At 44.6% G+C, this 21,377-nt stretch overlaps 2 protein-coding genes across 2 annotated transcripts in view; one reads left to right on the top strand and one right to left on the bottom strand.

Annotated features, from left to right (window-relative positions):
- The window catches only part of ctnnd2a (catenin (cadherin-associated protein), delta 2a), a 396,841-nt gene that overhangs the window by 9,766 nt on the left and 365,698 nt on the right, over positions 1-21,377 (top strand). The gene's annotated exons all lie outside the window — the stretch shown is intronic.
- Positions 7,354-11,213, bottom strand: LOC121839577 (extensin-like). Its single transcript, XM_042298645.1, has 2 exons — positions 11,178-11,213; positions 7,354-8,829 (listed from the first exon to the last, which is right to left on the bottom strand). The coding sequence occupies exons 1-2, from the start codon at positions 11,211-11,213 to the stop codon at positions 7,354-7,356; spliced, it is 1,512 nt and encodes a 503-aa protein (XP_042154579.1).

The raw sequence follows: 21,377 nt of genomic DNA, 5'->3' as shown, positions 1-21,377 counted from the left end.
ATTCCCATGATTTTGGAATGAGACGTTTGACAAGCAGGTGTCCACATGTATGTGACGTAAAAAAAAAAACTTGGTTCTGAAATGAAGGGCAAACTGGGGGGTAATGTTTGTGATTATCTCAGGATTCCCCTTGCATTACATTTATACTGTGGGATCCAATGGTGACTGATGATGATCTAGTCTGTTGTACCCAGCAGTGTTTCACAACATTACATCAGAACATTACTGCGGGAGTAGGCTTTGTATTGTGTGGATGTAATGACTTAACTCCATAGTGTCTGTTCCTACTTGTCATCCTCTGCTGACTGTAACTGGATGGGGCAGCTGCCATGACACACACGCACGCACACACACACGCACGCACGCACGCACACACACACAGTCTGATTGCACAGTGAGATACTATATATAGTATGTATACTCTATGGTTATTAAGGCAGCAGTTATGTGTCATCCAATACAGTACATTCAGTACCTCAGCCTGTGGACTGAGATGGAGCTCCATGGACCTCTCTCCCCAGCCTCAAGCCCTGCCAAGGAGCTCTGTGGTGGGCAAACTCAGTGGATGGGGGTGGTTTCACACTGGGACAAACACACACATACACACAAAATCAGTATGGGGCGATTCGAGGGTCAACAGGTTACCATCGAGCGCCTAGGGCATCAGTGTATAGAACTCACTAAGCTCTGTATATGGTTTGAAATGTCAAGTTGGCGTCACCAGTTACAATACATGTACATGACACCTGTGTGTTCGTTCGTATGTATGCTTTGTGTGTGTGTGTGTGTGTGTGTGTGTGCTGAAGTCTTCTATTTAATCAAATATCTAAAAAGGCCTTTTGAACACTAGTTTGGCAATCTACCAGAGAACAGTGTGAATATGTGAGAGAGCTCATTCCAGCATTTACATTCTCGCCCTTTCAATCAGCCTGTATTGGTTTTAGACAATCGATGGGATTGGCACGCACAAAGCATATCAACCTTATATTTGAAGTAATCCCCATCTTTGCTAACTCTTTGTGAGATTTTCTTTTCTCGAATCAGCCCCATTAAAAGTTATTTCTTCAGCATTGTCCACAAATCAACTCTTGCCCAACACTGTAGGAGGATAACGAGATCTCTCCCATCTCTCTCTCTCTCTCTCTCTCTCTCTCTCTCTCTCTCTCTCTCTCTCTCTCTCTCTCTCTCTCTCTCTCTCTCTCTCTCTCTCTCTCTCTCTCTCTCTCTCTCTCTCTCTCACACACACACACACACACACACACACACACACACACACACACACACACACACACACACACACACACACACACACACACACACACACACACACACACACACACACACACACACACTGGTGTGGGGACAGAGGCAGGGCAGGAGGTTAACTACTCACTGAGGCCCCAGCGGAGAGAGAGAGAGAGAGAGATTCAGCACCATGGAGAGCAGCCTCACTCGAGCTGAGAGACACTGGTCAGGTTCTAAGGAAAGGGGGACAAGAGAGGAGTGGAGTAATTCCGTCTAGATGCTTTTTAATTAGTCACGGTTGTGTTTGCATAGCTGTGACAACCGCAGCCATAGAGAGTACATTTGATGAAGCTTCTTTTTGAAACCATATTTGTATGGTTGTAAAATAATTTGTGATAAGCATTCATAATCTGCTGCGAATGCACCAGTCATTGAGCTAATTGGATACGTTACATAGATGAATGCTTCCATCTTAGATTTTTGTAAGCGTTTGTACATTTAAAAAGGCAGGATTATGGTTTAGGAGAGGGAGAATAAGCCTTGAACCTTTTCTCCTCTGATAGAAACAGACTTTAGTCAGGATGGGAACAAACACACACACACCCGAGGAGGCTGGTGGGAGGAGCTATTTGAGGACAGGCTCATTGTAATGGCTGGAATGGAATAAATGTAACGTATCAAACACATCAAACATATGGAAGCCATCATTACAATGTGCCTGTGCTCCTATTGCTCCTCCCACCAGCCTCCATACACACCCTGTGGCTAACTAACTGCCCATAGCCATACCCCTCTACTTCTGAAAGGAAAATAGAGCTTCATTGATGCCGGGGTGATTTAGTCATTACAGAGCTATTACTACTAAACATATCTGCTGTCACACCAGGGCTGTGGACAGAGTGTGTGTGTGTGTGTGTGTGTTTGCGTGTGTGTGTGTGTGTGTGTGTGTTTGCGTGTGTGTGTGTGTGTGTGTGTGTGTGTGTGTGTGTGTGTGTGTGTGTGCAGGTCTTTTCTCTCCCCACTTTTGTCTAGTGCAGTGTGTTCTGAGGGTGATAAGGAATAGAATGGTATAGAGATGCTGGTGCTGGGACAGCTTATAGCTTCATAGGACCAGAAACACACACAAACAGACGCACATTTACGCACACACACACCATGTGGCTCTTGAGAGCGGTTCAGAACCAAAATATATTTTATTTTTAGGCTCTTACTGTAAATAGATAGAGACGGAAATACTTCAACTTCCTCTTCTGAACTAGGGAGAGAACAGAGTGATCAAGAGAGAGAGAGAGAGATAGAGAGATGACATCAGAGGGATGAGTTGGTCCCAGTGGGATTCCCTTTAGAGCGGTCGGCATCTCAGAAAGATCAAAGAGTCAGCCAGAACACTGGCAGCCAGACGCTGTGTGCGTCATACAAAATAGCTCTACAAACTACAGCACATTATTCCCTATTCTGTATTCTGTTAGCATGTCTTCTCTAGGCTGGAGAATCATGTGTGTGCGTGTGCATGTGATGAGAATCACACATGGCAATAGCAGCTTCTCTTGATGCTGTGTGACATCAGAGAGTCCGCTCATATGCCGAGCATGGGTCTTTCACAGCCAACACACACGCAAAGCTTGTTCTTGCAGCTGTCACTGCTAGCAGGTTGGATCCATTAATCACATGATGGTGAAGGGAAGCGATGGGGAGATGAGTTAATGCAGCCTTGTCTTGCTCAGACTTCTGCTCTCTGCTCCAACATACCGTACAGTAGGGCCGTCTAGAATGCAAGTTATATTGCACTGGGCTGGCTAAAATATACAGTAGAAGTGTAGTGTTTTGTTGGTTAGAGAGACTGGGTGAGAGAGGTACAGTATCTATGGTGCTGTGTTGTGGTGCGTTGCTGAGCTGTGCTGTTCTTTGATGAATATTGATGTGTTCAGTGTGTGTTTTGGGTAATCAGGTCTCAGCGGCCCACACGATATACAGCAGAACAACTGATGTACAACTGATTCTCTCAATTCTCCCTCTCTCTCTCATCCTTTCTATCCCTTTCTCTACTGCTCAACTCCCTCTCTATTCCTTGCTCTCTTTCCCCTCCACTTTCTCTGCCACCCTTTTTCTCTTGCTTAGTCTCTCTCTCTCTCTCTCTCTCTCTCTCTCTCTCTCTGTCTCTCTCTCAGCATCAGCTGACCTCTCAGCATCAGCTGACCTCTCAGCTTCAATCTCTCTAGTGGCTGCACCAGTTTAGAGAGAGAGAGAACGGGGGAGTTTGTGTGAGAGCGGAAAAACAGCTGGAGAGGAGAAGAAGAGTAGCATCACGTTGTTCATTAATGTGGGGTGGAAAGCCTGAGACAGGCGCTACCAGACGAGTGGATGGATTCCTTAGGACCATGTTAGCCCACTGAGCTAAAGTCTAGGGAGACAGGTCTACAGGTGTGTGTGTGTGTGTGTGTGTGTGTGTGTGTGTGTGTGTGTGTGTGTGTGTGTGTGTGTGTGTGTGTGTGTGTGAGTGAGTGAATTCTGTGACATGATTATCACAAACAACAGGGTTACTTTTTTCCCTGAAGTTTGACAGTCCAAAAGCAATCTCAAGTGCCAGACATGAGAGGGGAGAAACATCTGGCACAATAAAAATCACACACACACACACACACACACACACACACACACACACACGTTTGGCAGGTACGGTGCCTTCAGAAACTATTCACACCCCTTGACTTTCCACAATTTGTTGCATTACAGCCTGTATTTAAAATGTATTATATTTAGACTTTGTGTCACTGGCCGACAAACAATACCCCACATAAAAGTGGAATTATGTTTTAATGAAAAGATGAAACGTCTTGAGTCAATAAAAATTCAACCCCTTTGTTATTGAGAGCCTAAATTAGTTCAAGAGTAAAAATGTGCTTACCAAGTCACATAATAAGTTGCATGGACATTATATAGATTTGTACATGCTTTTTAAATGACTACAACATATCTGTACCCCACACATACACATTTCTATTTCTATGTTTTGGCCGGGTATGGTTCTCAATCAGGGACAGCTGTCTATCGTTGTCTCTGATTGGGAACCATATTTAGGTACCCTTTTTCCCACCTGTGTTTGTGGGAAGTTAACTTTGTTTGATGGCACATAGCCTTAAGCTTCACAGTTTGTTTGGTATTGTTTATTGTTTTGCGGCATCAGTTTGATTAATTACAGAAAATGCACTCTCACCACGCTGCACCTTGGTCCTCTCCTTCAAACAGCCATGACAGAACTTCCCACCACCAACGGACCAAGCAGTGTGGTAAGGAGGAGCAGCGTGAAAGGGACTCCTGGACATGGGAGCAGCGCTACCTGGAGTATGAGACAACCTGGGAGGAGATAGAGAGGTGGTCGGTCTACCCAGGGAGAGTGCCGGAACCCGCCTGGGATTCTCTAGAACAGTGCGAGGAGGGGTACCGGAGAATGGAGTTGGCGACACGAACACGGCTGGCAAGGAAGCCCGAGAGGCAGCCCCCAGATTTTTTTGGGGGGGGCACACGGGGAGTGTGGCAGAGTCAGGTAGGAGGCCTGAGCCAACTCTCCGTGCTTACCGTGGCGGGCGTCATACTGGTCAGGCACCGTGTTATGCGGTGGAGCGCACGGTGTCTCCAGTACCCGTTCTCAGCCCGGTGCACTACATTCCAGCTCCCCGCATCTGCCGGGCTAGGGTGGGCATCCAGCCAGGACGGATGGTGCCAGCCCTGCTCTCCAGACCTCCAGTGTGTCTCCTCGGGCCAGTATGTCCTGCGCTAGCTCTGTGCACTGTGTCTCCAGTGCGTCTGCACAGCCCAGTGCGTCCTGTGCCTGCGCCCCGCACGTGCCGGGCCAAAGTCACCATCCAGCCAGGATGGGTTGTGCAGGCTCTTAGCTCGAGACCTCCAGTGCGCCTCCACGGCCCAGTGTATCCGGTGCCTCGGTCAAGGACAAGGCCTCCTGCATGTCTCCCCAGCCTGGTGAGTCCTGTGCCTGCCCCTAGAACTAACCCTCCTATATGTCTCCCCAGCCTGGTAAGTCCAGTGCCTGCTCCCAGAGCCAGGCCTCCTGTGTGTCTCTCCACTCCTGTGATGATCCATGGCAGGAAGCCTCCTGTGATGATCCATGGCAGGAAGCCTCCAGTGATGATCCATGGCAAGAAGCCTCCAGTGATGATCCATGGCACTAAGCCTCCAGTGATGGTCCATGGCAAGAAGCCTCCAGTGATGATCCATGGCATGAAGCCTCCAGTGATGATCCATGGCAGGAAGCCTCCTGTGATGATCCATGGCAGGAAGCCTCCAGTGATGATCCATGGCAAGAAGCCTCCAGTGATGATCCATGGCACTAAGCCTCCAGTGATGGTCCATGGCAAGAAGCCTCCAGTGGCGAGACATGGCACGAAGCCTCCAACGAGGGCCTCCAGTCCGAAGCCTCCAGTGACGCCCTCCAGTCCGGAGCCTCCAGCAACGCTCTCCAGTCTGGAGCCTCCAGTGACGACGGTCTCCAGTCCGGAGCCTCCACCAACGAGGGTGCCCAGCCCGGGACCCGCAACGAGGGTGCCCAGTCCGGGGCCCGCAACGAGGGTGCCCAGTACGGGGCCCGCAACGAGGGTGCCCAGTCCGGGGCCCGCAGCGACGCTCTCCAGTCCGGAGCCTCCAGTGTCGACGGTCTCCAGTCCGGAGCCCGCAGCGACAGCGATAGACAGCTGTCTATCGTTGTCTCTGATTGGGAACCATACTTAGGTACCCTTTTTCCCACCTGTGTTTGTGGGAAGTTAACTTTGTTTGATGGCACATAGCCTTAAGCTTCACCTTTTTTTGGTATTGTTTATTGTTTTGTCGGCGTCATTTTGATTAATTAAAGAAAATGTACACTCACCACGCTGCACCTTGGTCCTCTCCTTCAAACAGCCGTGACAGTCACCTATTGGTAGATGGGTAAAAAAAAGCAGACATTGAATATCCCTTTGAGCATGGTGCAGTTTTTATTACACTTTGGATGGTGCATCAATTCACCCAGTCGCTACAAAAATACAGGCTCCCTTCCTCAGTTGCCGGAGAGGAAGGAAACTGCTCAGGGATTTCACCATGATGCCAATGGTGATTTTAAAACAGTTACAGGGTTAAATGGCTGTGATAAGAGATAACTGAGGATGGATCAACATTATAGTAACTCCACAATACTAACATCAATGACAGAGTGAAAAGAAGGAAGCCTGTACGGAATACAAATATTTAAAAACATGGATCCTGTTTGCAATAAGGCACTAAAGTAATCCTGCAAAAAATGTAGCAAAGAAATTAACTTTTTGTCCTGAATACAAAGCGTTATGTTTGGTGCAAATCCAACACAACACATCACTGAGTACCACTCTTCATATCTTCAAGCATGGCGGTGGCTGCATCATGTTATGTGTATTCTTGCCATCAGCATGGGAGATTTTTAGTTTTTGGATAAAACGGAATAGAGCTAAGCACAGGCAGAATCCTAGAGGAAAACTTTGCTCAGTCTGCTTTCCAACAGACACTGGGAGACAAATTCACCTTTCAGCAGGACAATAACCTAAAACACAAGGCCAAATATACACCGGAGTTGCTTATCAAGACAACATTGTATGTTCCTGAGTGGTCTAGTTAGTTTTGACTTAAATTGACTTGAAAATATATGGCAAGATGGTAAAATGGCTGTCTAGCAATGATCAACAACCAACTTTTAAGAGTTTGAAGAATGAAACAATAAATAGTGGGCAAATGTATCCAGGTGTGCAAAGCTCTTAGAGACTTACCCAGAAAGACTCACAGCTGTAATCACTGCCAAAGGTAGGCCTATGATATTTTGGTCCCATTTTTGTAGTTTGATTAACTTTATGTTTGTGTAGCTGTCTTTGTGAAGGTCAAAATATAGAGCTGGGTTGTGTGGGGAGGAAGAGGGAGCTGGGTTGTGTGGGGAATTAAGAAGGGAGCTGGGTTGTGTGGGTAGGCAGAGGGAGCTGGGTTGTGTCAGGAAGAAGAGGGAGCTGGGTTGTGTGGGGAAGAAGAGGGAGCTGGGTTGTGTCGGAAGGAAGAGGGGGCTGGATTGTGTGGGTAGGCAGAGGGCGCTGGGTTGTGTCAGGAAGAAGAGGGAGCTGGGTTGTGTGGGGAATTAAGACGGGAGCTGGGTTGTGTGGGTAGGCAGAGGGAGCTGGGTTGTGTCAGGAAGAAGAGGGAGCTGGGTTGTGTCGGGAGGAAGAGGGGGCTGGGTTGTGTCGGGAGGAAGAGGGGGCTGGGTTGTGTGGGTAGGCAGAGGGAGCTGGGTTGTGTTGGGAAGAAGAGGGAGCTGGGTTGTGTCAGGAAGAAGAGGGAGCTGGGTTGTGTCGGGAGGAAGAGGGGGCTGGGTTGTGTCGGGAGGAAGAGGGGGCTGGGTTGTGTGGGTAGGCAGAGGGAGCTGGGTTGTGTTGGGAAGAAGAGGGAGCTGGGTTGTGTCAGGAAGAAGAGGGAGCTGGGTTGTGTCGGGAGGAAGAGGGGGCTGGGTTGTGTCGGGAGGAAAGAGGGGGGGCTGGGTTGTGTGGGTAGGCAGAGGGAGCTGGGTTGTGTTGGGAAGAGGAAGGGGGCTGGGTTGTGTTGGGAAGAGGAGGTGAGCTGGGGGCTGGGTTGTGTTGGGAAGAGGAGGGGGGCTGGGTTGTGTTGGGAAGAGGAGGTGAGCTGGGTTGTGTTGGGAAGAGGAGGGGGCTGGGTTGTGTTGGGAAGAGGAGGGGGCTGGGTTGTGTTGGGAAGAGGAGCTGGGTTGTGTTGGGAAGAGGGGGCTGGGTTGTGTTGGGAAGAGGAGGGGGGCTGGGTTGTGTTGGGAAGAGGAGGGGGGCTGGTTTGTGTTGGGAAGAGGAGGGGGCTGGGTTGTGTTGGGAAGAGGAGGGGGCTGGGTTGTGTTGGGAAGAAGAGGAGGGGGCTGGGTTTGTGTTGGAGGGGAGCTGGGTTGTGTTGGGAAGAGGAGGGGGCTGGGTTGTGTTGGGAAGAGGAGGGGGCTGGGTTGTGTTGGGAAGAGGAGGGGGCTGGGTTGTGTTGGGAAGAGGAGGGGGCTGGGTTGTGTTGGGAAGAGGAGGGGGCTGGGTTGTGTTGGGAAGAGGAGGGGGCTGGGTTGTGTTGGGAAGAGGACGGGGGGGTTGTGTTGGGAAGAGGAGGGGGCTGGGTTGTGTTGGGAAGAGTGGGGGGACGGGGGCTGGGTTGTGTTGGGAAGAGGACGGGGGGCTGGGGGCTGGGTTGTGTTGGGAAGAGGAGGGGGCTGGGTTGTGGGGAAGAGGACGGGGGGCTGGGTTGTGTTGGGAAGAGGAGGGGGGCTGGGTTGTGTTGGGAAGAGGAGGGGAGCTGGGTTGTGTTGGGAAGAGGAGGGGCTGGGTTGTGGGTAGGCAGAGGGAGCTGGGTTGTGTTGGAAAGAAGAGGGGAGCTGGGTTGTGTTGGGAAGAGGACGGGGGGCTGGGTTGTGTTGGGAAGAGGACGGGGGCTGGGTTGTGTTGGGAAGAGGACGGGGGCTGGGTTGTGTTGGGAAGAGGAGGGTAGCTGGGTTGTGTTGGGAAGAGGAGGGGGCTGGGTTGTGTGGGTAGGCAGAGGGAGCTGGGTTGTGTTGGAAAGAAAGGGGAGCTGGGTTGTGTTGGGAACAGGAGGGGGCTGGGTTGTGTGGGTAGGCAGAGGGAGCTGGGTTGTGTTGGAAAGAAGAGGGGAGCTGGGTTGTGTTGGGAATTATATTGCGAGAGGCATAAAGCCTGTAAATGTTATTGTGTGTATTCCCACCCTTTTTTAAATGAATAAAAAGTTCTGGATATATTCCAATTAAGTTAATTGTTTTTTAAATGTACAAGAAGGAAATCCACTTGTTTAGAGAGAAAAATGTAGAAAAATATCTAGTTAGCATAAGCTGCTAGGAGTGCTAGCTAGCAACCTTACTACTAGATCGTCTGAGATAAAATACATAAAAATAACATACTGTAATGAAACCGGCAGGGAGCAGGTCTCGAACCCTCGACCTTATAGCCCGAGGTCCGGCGCGCTATCGACTGTGCTGCAAAAGCATGCCCGTGCGGCAGGGTCGATTTCCGCGCTTATAAACCCAGGGTTGTTCCAATAATTAATTGCAGTTGTAAATGTTTCCACGAGTGACTTAACAGTTAATGTTACTTTATAGCCTTTTAGAGTTTACACAGCATTTGATGTCATATAGCTAGATAGCTAGGTACATTTTTAAGAGAGAGCTTTAAAAAGGCATCTCTCCCCCTGTTTTTAGTTACAGGTGAGGACTGGATTAGGTGTGAGCAGTGCAGGAGGTGAGCTCATGAATTTAGCTCCAATTTCACTGGGGATAGCTTTATTTATACCTACTGTATGTACAAATTAGACTTGTGCAATAGCAGTGTAACGGCCGTTGGTGGAAGAAGGTGAGGACCAAGGTGCAGCGTTGTAAGTGTTCATCTTTTTTATTTAACTGAACACTGAATAACCAAAACAACAAAGAGAACAACCAAAACAACAAAGAGAACAACCAAAATAGCTCCGTCAGGTGCAAACCACACTAAACAGAAATCAACTACCCAAACCACACAGGTGGGAAAAGGCTACCTAAGTATGGTTCTAAATCAGAGACAACAATAGACAGCTGCCTCTGATTGAGAACCACACCCGGCTAAACAACACAGAAATCCAAAACATAGAAAATGAACATAGAATGCCCACCCTAGTCACACCCTGGCCTAACCAAAATAGAGAGTAAAACCTCTCTATGGCCAGGGTGTGACAAGCAGAGCATAAGAGAGTTGCCACATCAATGTTACACTGAGTTAATTAGTTAAGTTATTGTTATTAAATGTTATATTCCAATGTTATTTAATGTTATTAGTTATATTTCATAGCAATATTATATTCCAATTAATTTATGTTTTAATTAATTAAAAACAACTATTGAAAACCTTTTGCTCCTGAATGTAATTTTATAGACTGCTGGGATTTAAAATCTTGTATTAACCCAATTATATTTAGTGCAATTGTACATAATGGATTGTATGGAAAAGGAACAACAAAGAAAGAACAAAGAAGATGAATATGGAGGTGAGTTAAAAAGAGAGACTTTACATCAAATCTCCTCATAGTGGATATTAATAGTGAAAACTACACTTAGTTTTTAAGTATTACTTAATAATTTCTAAATGAAACTGATTAAATAGATTTTAACACACCTCTGTGAAACCCTATGCCATAACCTTCTACCAAGGTAACTGACTTTTAAAAAATGTCCCTTTTCTAAAAACAACATTTCATGAAATAACTAAAAAAGTGTAAACTGTAGCCATTTATTCACCTAAGCATGACTCTCATCCACATATTTTTTTCCCCCACCAAACATTGCTTTTTTTGTGTCAGCAATTAGACATTGTTCTTATGGGGGGGCTAGTTACCCCCTAGTACCTTACATTTCTTAAAACCGCGTATGTCTTACTTTGATCTTTCTAGTTTAAATGGAATATTGCAACCTTTGTTTTCCTTGCACTACATTTTGTATTCGACAAATAAAATGTTTTAAGTTTTATTCATCAAGCCAATGGATTCTTGACTTTCTATGGGATTTTAAATGTGCGTCTCAAATCTTGCAACTGATTTTCTCACAGCTACTCAAAAGCCACTACAGCTATAGTAGACTCCTAGCTGCCATAGCTAGGTTATTTATTATCCAATATGATTACTAGTTCGTGTCTTGACTGCATCAAACTGGGAGAAGCTAGTTAAGCTAGCAAGCTAGGATAATTGAGGCTGCATGCGCTTTCTCGTCCTACACAGTTACAAACAACATCTCCTTTCAAAATATAAAGTAGCAGCCTACCTGTTGGGTTTTGGTCATAGTAGCCTATCATTCTCCTTTAACTTTTAATTCCATCATTTTAATTCCACCTTCCGTTGATTAGATATCTCCTAACTTTCACCCCACACTGAGGCTCTATAGCTGTAGCCATTACCACTTTGATTTATGATTGACAAACAACAACAACAAGCTGCACAAGCCACTCTCGTGAAAAGCAAAGAGCAGCAGCATTAATGATACATTTTCTCTTTCAACTAGCAGTCGCGTTCGACTCTATATGGGTCCTTCCGGACAAGTCAATTAAAATTACAAATACTTGAGACCCGTGGAACAATCACACCAGATCCGACCCAGACCGTGACATTATTTAGAATTCTGTATCTGAACCCGCTCGAGACTCTTGGGTATTCGCTTATTCAGGTACAGATGGATCCGTGAAGACTTCTAGTGTGTGTGCATGCATGTTTGGAAGTGTAAGCATGTGAGTGTGTGTGTGTGTGTGTGTGTGTGTGTGTGTGTGTTTATGTGTGTGTGTGTGTGTGTGTGTGTGTGTTGCTGCTAACTGAATTGAATGCATCATTCAGAGTTTAATATTAGACAATACGGGGGCATAAATTGGAGCCATCAATCAAAGCAGACAGTTGAAGTCGGAAGTTTAAAACCTCTTAGGTTGGAGTCATTAAAACTAGTTTTTCAACCACTCCACAAATGTCTTGTTAACAAACTATAGTTTTGGCAAGTCGGTTAGGACATCTACTTTGTGCATGACACAAGTCATTTTTCCAACAATTGTTTACAGACAGATTATTTCACTTATAATTCACTGTATCACAATTCCAGTGGGTCAGAAGTTTACATGTACTAAGTTGACTGTGCCTTTAAACAGCTTGGAAAATTCCAGAAAATTATGTCATGACTTTAGAAGCTTCTGATTCCCGTCATACCACTCAGGAAGGAGACGCGTTCTGTCTCCTAGAGATGAACATACTTTGGTGCGAAAAGTGCAAATCATCTCAAAACAACAACATAGGACCTTGTGAAGATGCTGGAGGAAACAGGTACAAAAGTATCTATATCAACACTAAAACAAGTCCTATATCGACATAACCTGAAAGGCCGCTCAGCAAGGAAGAAGCCACTGCTCCAAAACTGCCATAAAAAAGCCAGACTACGGTTTGCAACTGCACATGGGGACAAAGATTGTACTTTTGGAGAAATGTCTTCTGTTCTGATGAAACAAAAATAGAACTGTTTGGCCATAATGACCATCGTTATGTTTGGAGGAAAATGGGGAGGCTTGCAAGCCAAAGAACATCATCCCAACCGTGAAGCACAGGGGTGGCAGCATCATGTTGTGGGGTGGCACCATCAAAGTCAAGGTATTGGAGTGGTCATCACAAAACCCTGACCTCAGTCCCATAGAAAATGTGTGGGCAGAACTTTAAAGGTGTGCGAGCAAGGTGGCCTACAAACCTGACTCAGTTACACCTGCTCTGTCAGGAGGAATGGGCCAAAATTCATCCAACTTATTGTGGGAAGCTTGTGGAAGGTTACCCAAAATGTTTGACCCAAGTTAAACAGTTTAAAGGCAATGCTAAGCTATGCAAACTTCTGACCCACTGGGAATGTGATGAAAGAAATAAAAGCTGAAATAAATAATTCTCTCTACTATTATTCTGACATTTCAAATTCTTAAAATAAGTGGTGATCCTAACTGACCTAAAATAGAGAATTTGTACTAGGATTAAATGGCAGGAATTGTGAAAAAATGAGTTTAAATGTATTTGGATAAGGTGTATGTAAACTTCAGACTTCAACTGTATATGTGCAGGACTTCTGAGCAGAATGTTGGAAAGCAAGAATCAAGACACCAGGCTGATTGGATATTGAAATAGGTTTTTGAAATGACAGATTATTTCTTCATTTTCTAAATTTAACCTAATTTGAATGACATTAGGGTTATTATCCATATGCATAGGGTTGATTTTTTTTTCAGTGTCTGTGTGATACACACACACACACATACACATACATACATACATACATACAGTATGTAGCGGACATGAATTGGTCATGGTCACATGATGAGGTAGCCCCGCCTGCAAACTTCAAAACCAGTGTCTGCCTTCGGCACAAGAGGCAATTATCTATTGGTGAAAGATTTTGATTGCTCACGTGGGAGACTCTGGTTCATGTCCTGCGTGTTATACATACACACACGTTTCATAGATAAAACATTACTTGTTATGGCTGGGGGCAGTATTGAGTAGCATGGATGAATATGTTGCCCAGAGTAAACTGTCTGCTACTCAGGCACAGTTCTTAATATATGCATAGTATTAGTAGATTTGGATAGAAAACACTCTGAAGTTTCTAAAACTGTTTGAATGATGTCTGTGAGTATAACAGAACTCATATGGCAGGCAAAAACCTGAGAAAAAAATCCAACCAGGAAGTGGGAAATCTGAGGTTTGTAGTTTTTCAACTCATTCCCTATTGAATACACAGTGTCTATGGGGTCAAATTGCACTTCCTACGGCTTCCAGTATATGTCAACAGTCGTTAGAACCTTGTTTGATGCTTCTACTGTGAAGTGGGGGTGAATGAGAGGGGAATGAGTCAGAGGTCTGGCAGAGAGGCATGAGCTGGCCACGCGCGTTCATGTGAGAGTTAGCTTGAATTCCATTGCATTTCTACAGACAAAGGAATTCTCTGGTTGGAACATTATTGAAGATTTATGTTAAAAACATCCTAAAGATTGATTCTATACATCGTTTGACATGTTTCTACGGACAGTAACGGAACTTTTGACTTTTCGTATGCACCTAGTGATCGCGCGTCATGAATTTGGATTACTGGGCTAAACACACAAACAAAAAGGAGGTATTTGGACATAAATTATGGACATTATCGAACAAAACAAACATTTATTGTGGAACTGGGATTCCTGGGAGTGCATTCTGATGAAGATCATCAAAGGTAAGTGAATATTTATAATGGTATTTCTGACTTCTGTGGACTACACAACATGGTGTATATCTGTTTGGGTTGTTTTGGTCACTGAGCGCTGTACTCAAATTATTGCATGGTGTGCTTTTTCGGTAAAGCTTTTTTGAAATCTGACGCAGCGGTTGCATTAAGGAGAAGTGTATCTATAATTCCATGCATAATAGTTATATATTTTATCAATGTTTATTATGAGTATTTCTGTAAATTGATATGGTTCTCTGCAAAATCACCGGATGTTTTGGAACTACTGAACATAACGCACCAATGTATACTGAGATTTTGTTATAGAAATATGAACTTTATCGAACAAAACATACATGTACTGTGTAACATGAAGTCCTATGAGTGTCATCTGAAGATCATCAAAGGTTATTGATTCATTTATCTCTATTTCTGCTTTTTGTTACTCCTCTCTTTGGCTGGAAAATGGCTGTGTTTTTCTGTCACGAGGCACTCACCTAACATAATCGTTAGCCTTTTTGAAATCAGACACTGTGGTGGGATTAACAAGAAGTGTATCTTTAAAATGGTGTAAAATACTTGTGTGTTTGAGAAATTTTAATTTTGGGATTTCTGTTGTTTTGAACTTGGCGCTCTGCACTTTCACTGGTTGTTGTCATATCGATCCCGTTAACGGGATCTCAGCCCAAAGAGGTTCATTAAATTGCTTTATGTAAATGATTTCAATTTCTGTGATAGTTTTACAATCAAGGACTTGATGAGACCCTGAAACATTTAAGCAGTCTGTGAAAACATATTGGTTTAATGGCCATCAGAATGAGTAAGAAAATCAGATTTCATGTACAGAATCACATTAATCAATTAAAAATGTACAATTTCACAGTTCTGAAGGACATAACTGCCTCTGAAGCAATATAAGCAGCAGTGTGTGTGTGTGTGTGTGTGTGTGTGTGTGTGTGTGTGTGTGTGTGTGTGTGTGTGTGTGTGTGTGTGTGTGTGTGTGTTTGCACGTTTGGCTCTCATCTGTCTGTATGCCTCGCATGGTTCCAAACCAAAAATTTAATTATTAGAACGATGGCTCATGTAATCAGAAGAGGCAAATATTTCTGAATACCCACAGCTGGTGGGATCATTTTTTATAAACATTTGTCTTTGAAATTTGATAGTGTAATACTCTCTTACGGACCAAATGAGCCAAGTGAAGGAGACAGAAAATGAAGCTTTAGCGAGTCTGTAGTCTTTCTTACGAAATGTATTTATTTGCCATTCCTCCCCTCTCTCGGTGTCTGATCCTCTTGAATACACTAGCTGTGTGTTGACCATGGCTGTGTGCCAGGGCAGAATAGAATGTTCTCTCCATCCAGTCCTTGGTTACAATAGCTTCTCAGGAATAATTGCCTCTCGGAATGCATCACCTTCCCGTTAGAAAACAAAAGTTTGGAACTGTAGAGGTTTTTCTGCAACATTTCTGTTTTATCCTCTTTTATCATTATGAAATTACATGATTTTGACCCTAATCTTCAATGAAAATGGTTTGCCATCCACTTTTCCCTCTCCATTCCCTCGGTGACTCGTGTCAGTTTCCCCCAGGTTGGAACATCTTATTGCAGGTCTGAACAGGGTTTTTGGTGAGATCATCAGTGTGACAGGGACACACTGTTTAAAATCAGCTGTCTGTGTGTCAGTGTGTGTGTGGACTCACTTCTCTGTCCAAGGTTATTTTACCTTTTTGAGGGTGTGTGTGTGCGCGCATGCAGTGGCACACTGTTTGTATTTGTGCAGTGCTAGCAGTGTGTGTATACTGTATGTGTACGTGCTCTGTTTGTGGGTCGTGTCAGAGTTCCAGAGTTCTGATAGCTAGATAGTCAAACACAACTATCCACTTACTGAATGGTGCTTTCTCTCCCATTAGTATGGCATGAGCCGGTAGAAAGGAGAGCTGACGTTGATGGGGAGAGTGGCTTGAGCAGTGATGGCGTATGCAGAGCACTTGAGATTGAAGAATTTCCCTATTGTCCACAGAACTATGTGGGAGAAGGAAGGATAAGGTTGGATTTTTTACAAGGTTCGGTTTTTTACTGAATAGCAAGCCATTAACCATTACAACTTCTCACCCATGCAAAATAGGGTGAAGTTGCCTGTAGACACTGATCCAAGGTCATTTTTGAGTTCTACCTCTTAATGGTCAGTGTTAGGGTTGGTTGAGGGAAAGCTGATCCTAGATCTGTGCCAATAGGAAAGCTTCTACCTGTAGCTTACACAGATCTAGAATCAGTTGTTCCAAATCCGTAATCATAACCACTAGGGAAGGAGTTAAACTGATCTGGGATTGTTGTCTCACATCAACTTCTACCTAGTATTCTCTAAAGCTCTCTTCTTCCCCCATGCTTCTAGAATCCATTCTGAAAACCTGGATCACACTTAAAAACCTTTTAAACCATGTTAGCTGTTAAATATTTCAGCATGGCCATTCACCCAGAGAAAGAAGCATGCTTTTGATTGTTGCGTGCAGGAAATCCGACCTCCCACATAACTGTAGCTAACTGGAGAAACCACGCTCTTCCCACTCACATCATGACAAGGCTGGGCTCCATGCCAACTCAATCCAGTCAGTTGAGTTGAGGTTCAATGAAATTCCAAGTATTTTTCCATTGCTGAACAGACATTTTAATAAGAGAAGTAAATATAAAAAGAGAGAGAAAGAAAGAACAGGAAGCACAGAAAGTATCTGCCCTCTCATAGCTGGCCCTTCAAATGTGGACTATCTGCAGTGTGGGAAAATAATGACATTGTGCTGTCTCTCCTTTCTATCCCCATCACGCTGCATTAATAATCTGGGATTGGAATTACATTTGAATCCTCCAATCCTCCAATCAGAATGTCCTGTGGCTGTTCCCATGAGGGATTGGCTAATGACTTGCCAATCAGAAGCACTGATGGAGAGTATCCCAGAGGTGTTTCAGGAAGAGAGCTGGAGAGCTGAGAGAACGAGGGAGGAATATCTGAGTGAAAAGAGGGGGGAGAATATGGAGGATTAAAGCTACAGGACAAAGATTCATAGTGTGAGAGAAAGAGAGAGATGGAAAGCGATAGGGCGGGTGAGAGAATGGAAGCGATGCGATGTGTTCCTGTCAAGGAAGACATTGAGTGAGAGGAGAGAATGAGGGAGCAGAGGGAGGGGAACGAGGGATGAAACAGGAATTGTTCCCCTCAGGGAGAGTGGGAGGAGTCTCACAGAGAGGGTGAGGAGTCTCATTGAGAGGGGGAGGAGAGGAGAGAGGAGGATGTAACAGAGGCAACATGGCATGGAGTTGGACAGGAGGTTTAGGAGAGAGAGAGAGACGCGCATCACTGCACCTGGGCTGGGACACGCACAGTGTTTGTGTATGTGTGGAGGAGGGGGAGGTAGAGATTGAGGGTCAAGGTGTGTGTGTGGATCAGGGTGCGACATGCTCCTGTGTCTCTGACAACCTGACACCAGCCACAGAAGTGTGTGTGTTTGTACTACCAAGGCCTGCTGCCTCACTGCAGAGATACTTTGTACTGTCAGGCCAATGGACTTCAGGCTTGACTGCCCTCACCCCTCTACCCTTGCCTCTCATCCTCACTACCTCACACCCTCACCCGTCAGTCCTCTCCCTAGATGTAGAAAACACTGTTTGTCTGTCCACATCTCAAGTCTAACCTCCTCAGGCTCACCTGAGCCTCCCACCTGGGTGTCAGGCCTCCACACCAACAGACAGGTGATGGAGAAGACAGATAGAAAAGAACTGAATCCACCAGTGACACTAGCATGCTTAGCTAAGGCTCGGCAGGAAAGTTCAGCGTGGTCAATATTTGTTTAATTTGACTGAATGAAGACTCTTACCTTCCCAGTTATGAGTTCAACTCTGCCCTCTACTGTTTGTAGTTCGTTGTCTTTCCTAAACTAACTGCAGAAGACGGAGATTATTAATGGAGAACTTTTAACTGTGAGGAGAGGGAACAAAGAAAGGTCTTCTGAAAGAGGTTTCTATTTACTGTTTCGCTCTCCGCCAGGGTAATTCTGTAAACATTGTGCACCTCCCTCTCCCTGTCTCTCCCTCCCTCTCTCTCTCTCTCTCTCTCTCTCTCTCTCTTTACCTCTCCTTTCTCTACCTCTCTCTCTCCCTCTGTCAGTATGGGAGTATGGGAGGCTTTGTCGGAGCTCATCCTGTCTTATCTTAAACAGAGAAATGTAATGTCAGCTCTTCACTTCCCCAGACAAACAGGATGCGGCACAAATCTCAAAACTCGCCCCATTTAAATGTGTCCCTAATGGCTCAAAACCTCTAAGCCCTGGTCATCGTTGCTGTATGGCAGTAGAGACAAAGTGTCTGTTCAACACAGTCTTAGTGGCATCCACACCAATAGCCCTGGATAAAGTGTTTGTCACATTTGACACTGTGCTCACTGCTCAAGCTATCTGACACTAGGAAATCCACGATCACGCTGATTCCACTGCTGAATTAACGGTGGACCACAGACACTTAACTTTTGGGAATCACCCAGCACAAGCAGCTCTGCATAATTCAGGTGATGGTGGTGAAAACAGTGATACTAGTGCTCAACAGAAACTAAAACACCAAACCTTAAAGCTGGAATCCTTAATGGTGAAACAGTCACGTCCGTTTGAGAAATTACAACAAGAAAGAAGGTACCGCAATCAATGAACACATTTTTTTCCCCCTCTGACATCATTGCGCATGCAATAGAAGAGCATAATATACTGCAATGTTTTTTACCATGCTTCTCCACAGCTCGGCAACAAAACCAACGGTGGTGAGGCGGCCAGTTGAGCTGTTTCCCCTACTGCAGGCCGCTCAGCAAGGAAGAAGCCACTGCTCCAAAACCGCCATAGAAAAGCTAGACTACGGTTTGCAACTGCACATGGGGACAAAGATCGTACTTTTTGGAGAAATGTCCTCTGGTCTGATGAAACAAAATACAACTGTTTGGCCATAATGACCATCGTTATGTTCGGAGGAAAAAGGGGGAGGCTTGCAAGCCGAAGAACACCATCCCAACCATGAAGCACGGGGGTGGCAACATCATGTTGTGGTGGTGCTTTGCTGCAGGAGGGACTGGTGCACTTCACAAAATAGACGACATCATGAGGCAGGAGAATTATGTAGATATATTGTTGCAACATCTCAAGACATCAGTCAGGAAGTTAAAGCTTGGTCGCAAATGGGTCTTCCAAATGGACAATGACCCCAAGAATTCTTCCAAACTTGTGGCAAAATGGCCTAAGGACAACAAAGTCAAGGTATTGGAGTGGCCATCACAAAGCCCTGACCTCAACGCTATAGAACATTTGTGGGCAGAACTGAAAAAACGTGTGAGAGCAAGGAGGCCTACAAACCTGACTCAGTTACACCCGCTCTGTCAGGACGAATGGGCCCAAATTCATCCAACTTATTGTGGGAAGCTTGTGGAAGGCAACCCGAAACATTTGACCCAAGTTAAACAGTTTAAAGGCAATGGTACCAAATACCAATTGAGTGTATGTAAACTTCTGACCCTCTGGGGATGTGAAGAATGAAATAAAAGCTGAAATAAATCATTTTCTCTACTATTATTCTGACATTTCACGTTCTGAAAATAAAATGGTGATCCTAACTGACCTAAGACAGGAATTGTGAAAAACTGAGTTTAAATGTATTTGGCTAAGGTGTATGTAAACTTCCGACTTCAACTGTATCTACTGCAGCCCCCCTCCTCCACATACAACACCCGTTCTGCAAGACACATTCTGTTATAGGTCCCCAAAGCACACACATCCCTGGGTTGCTCCTCTTTTCAGTTCGCTGCAGCTAGCAACTGGAACGAGCTGCCAAACTCTTCATTCAAAGAATCAATCATGGACACTCTTACTGACAGCTGTGGCTGCTTTGTGTGATCTATTGTTGTCTCTACCTTCTTGCCCTTTGTGCTATTGTCTGTGCCCAATAACGTTTGTACCATGTTTTGTGCTGCTACCATGTTGTGTTGCAACCATGTTGTTGTCATGTTGTGTTGCTACCATGCTGTGTTGTTGTCTTGGGTCTCTCTTTAGGTAGGGTTGTGTTGTCTCTCTTGTTGTGATGTGTGTTTTGTCCTATATTTATATTGTATTTTATTTTTTGTATTTTTAATCCCAGCCCCCGTCCCCACAGGAGGCCTTTTGCCTTTTGGTAGGCCGTCATTGTAAATAAGAATTTGTTCTTAACTGACTTGCCTAGTTAAATAAAGGTTAAATAAAATCAATAAAATACAAATAAATGTATAATGTATAATTAAACATTAAAAAATATATTTTTTATTCTGTATTCCTTCTTTTCACTAAGTCAAATCAAGTTAGTATTGTGGAGTAACTACAATATTGTTGATCTATCCTCAGTTTTCTCCAATCACAGCCATTAAACTATGTAACTGTTTTAAAATCACCATTGGCATCATGGTGAAATCCCTGAGCAGTTTCCTTCCTCTCCGGCAACTGAGTTAGGAAGGGCGCCTGAATCTTTGTAGTGACTGGGTGTATTGATACACCAACCAAAGTGTCATTAAAAACTTCACCACGCTCACAGGGATATTCAATGTCTGCTTTTTGTTTTACCATCTACCAATAGGTAGTTAAATAAAGGTCAAATACATTTTTTAAAACTATTTAAATCTATGAGGCATTGGAAAACCTCCCTAGTCTTTGTGGTTGTATCTGTGGTTGAAATTCATTCAATTAATCAATAAATGTATTTATAAAGCCCTTTTTACATCAACAGATGTCACAAAGTACTATACAGAAACCCAGCCTAAAACCCCAAGCAGCAAGAAATGCAGATTTAGAAGCATGGTGGCTAGGAAAAATTTTCTATAAAGGCCAGAACCTAGGAAGAAACCTATAGAGGAACCAGGCTCTGAGGAGTGTCCAGTCCTCTCCTGGCTGGGCCGGGTGGAGATTATAACAGAACATGGCCAAGATGTTCAAACGTTCATAGATTTCCAGCAGGGTCAGATAATAATAATCACAGTGGTTGTAGATGGTGCAACAGGTCAATACCTCAGGAGTAAATGTAAGTTGGCTTTTCATAGCCAAATTCACTGCTCGACTGAAAATGTGCGTGTGGGATACAGAGATGCGGCAGTCATTCAAAACTCATGTTAATCACTATTATTGCACACAGTGAGTTTATGCAACTTATTATGTGCACATTTTTGCTCATGAACTTATTTAGGCCATAAAAAAGCTGTTGAATACTTATTGACTCAAGACATTTTCGATTTTCTTATTTAATGATTTTGTAAAAATTCAGAAAAACATCATAGTATTTTTAGGCCAGTATCAAGA

Source organism: Oncorhynchus tshawytscha, linkage group LG16 (genome assembly GCF_018296145.1).
Source record: "Oncorhynchus tshawytscha isolate Ot180627B linkage group LG16, Otsh_v2.0, whole genome shotgun sequence".
Lineage (NCBI taxonomy): Eukaryota > Metazoa > Chordata > Actinopteri > Salmoniformes > Salmonidae > Oncorhynchus > Oncorhynchus tshawytscha.
Note: the sequence above shows the minus strand (reverse complement) of the source record. Positions and strands in the feature narration are given on the sequence as shown.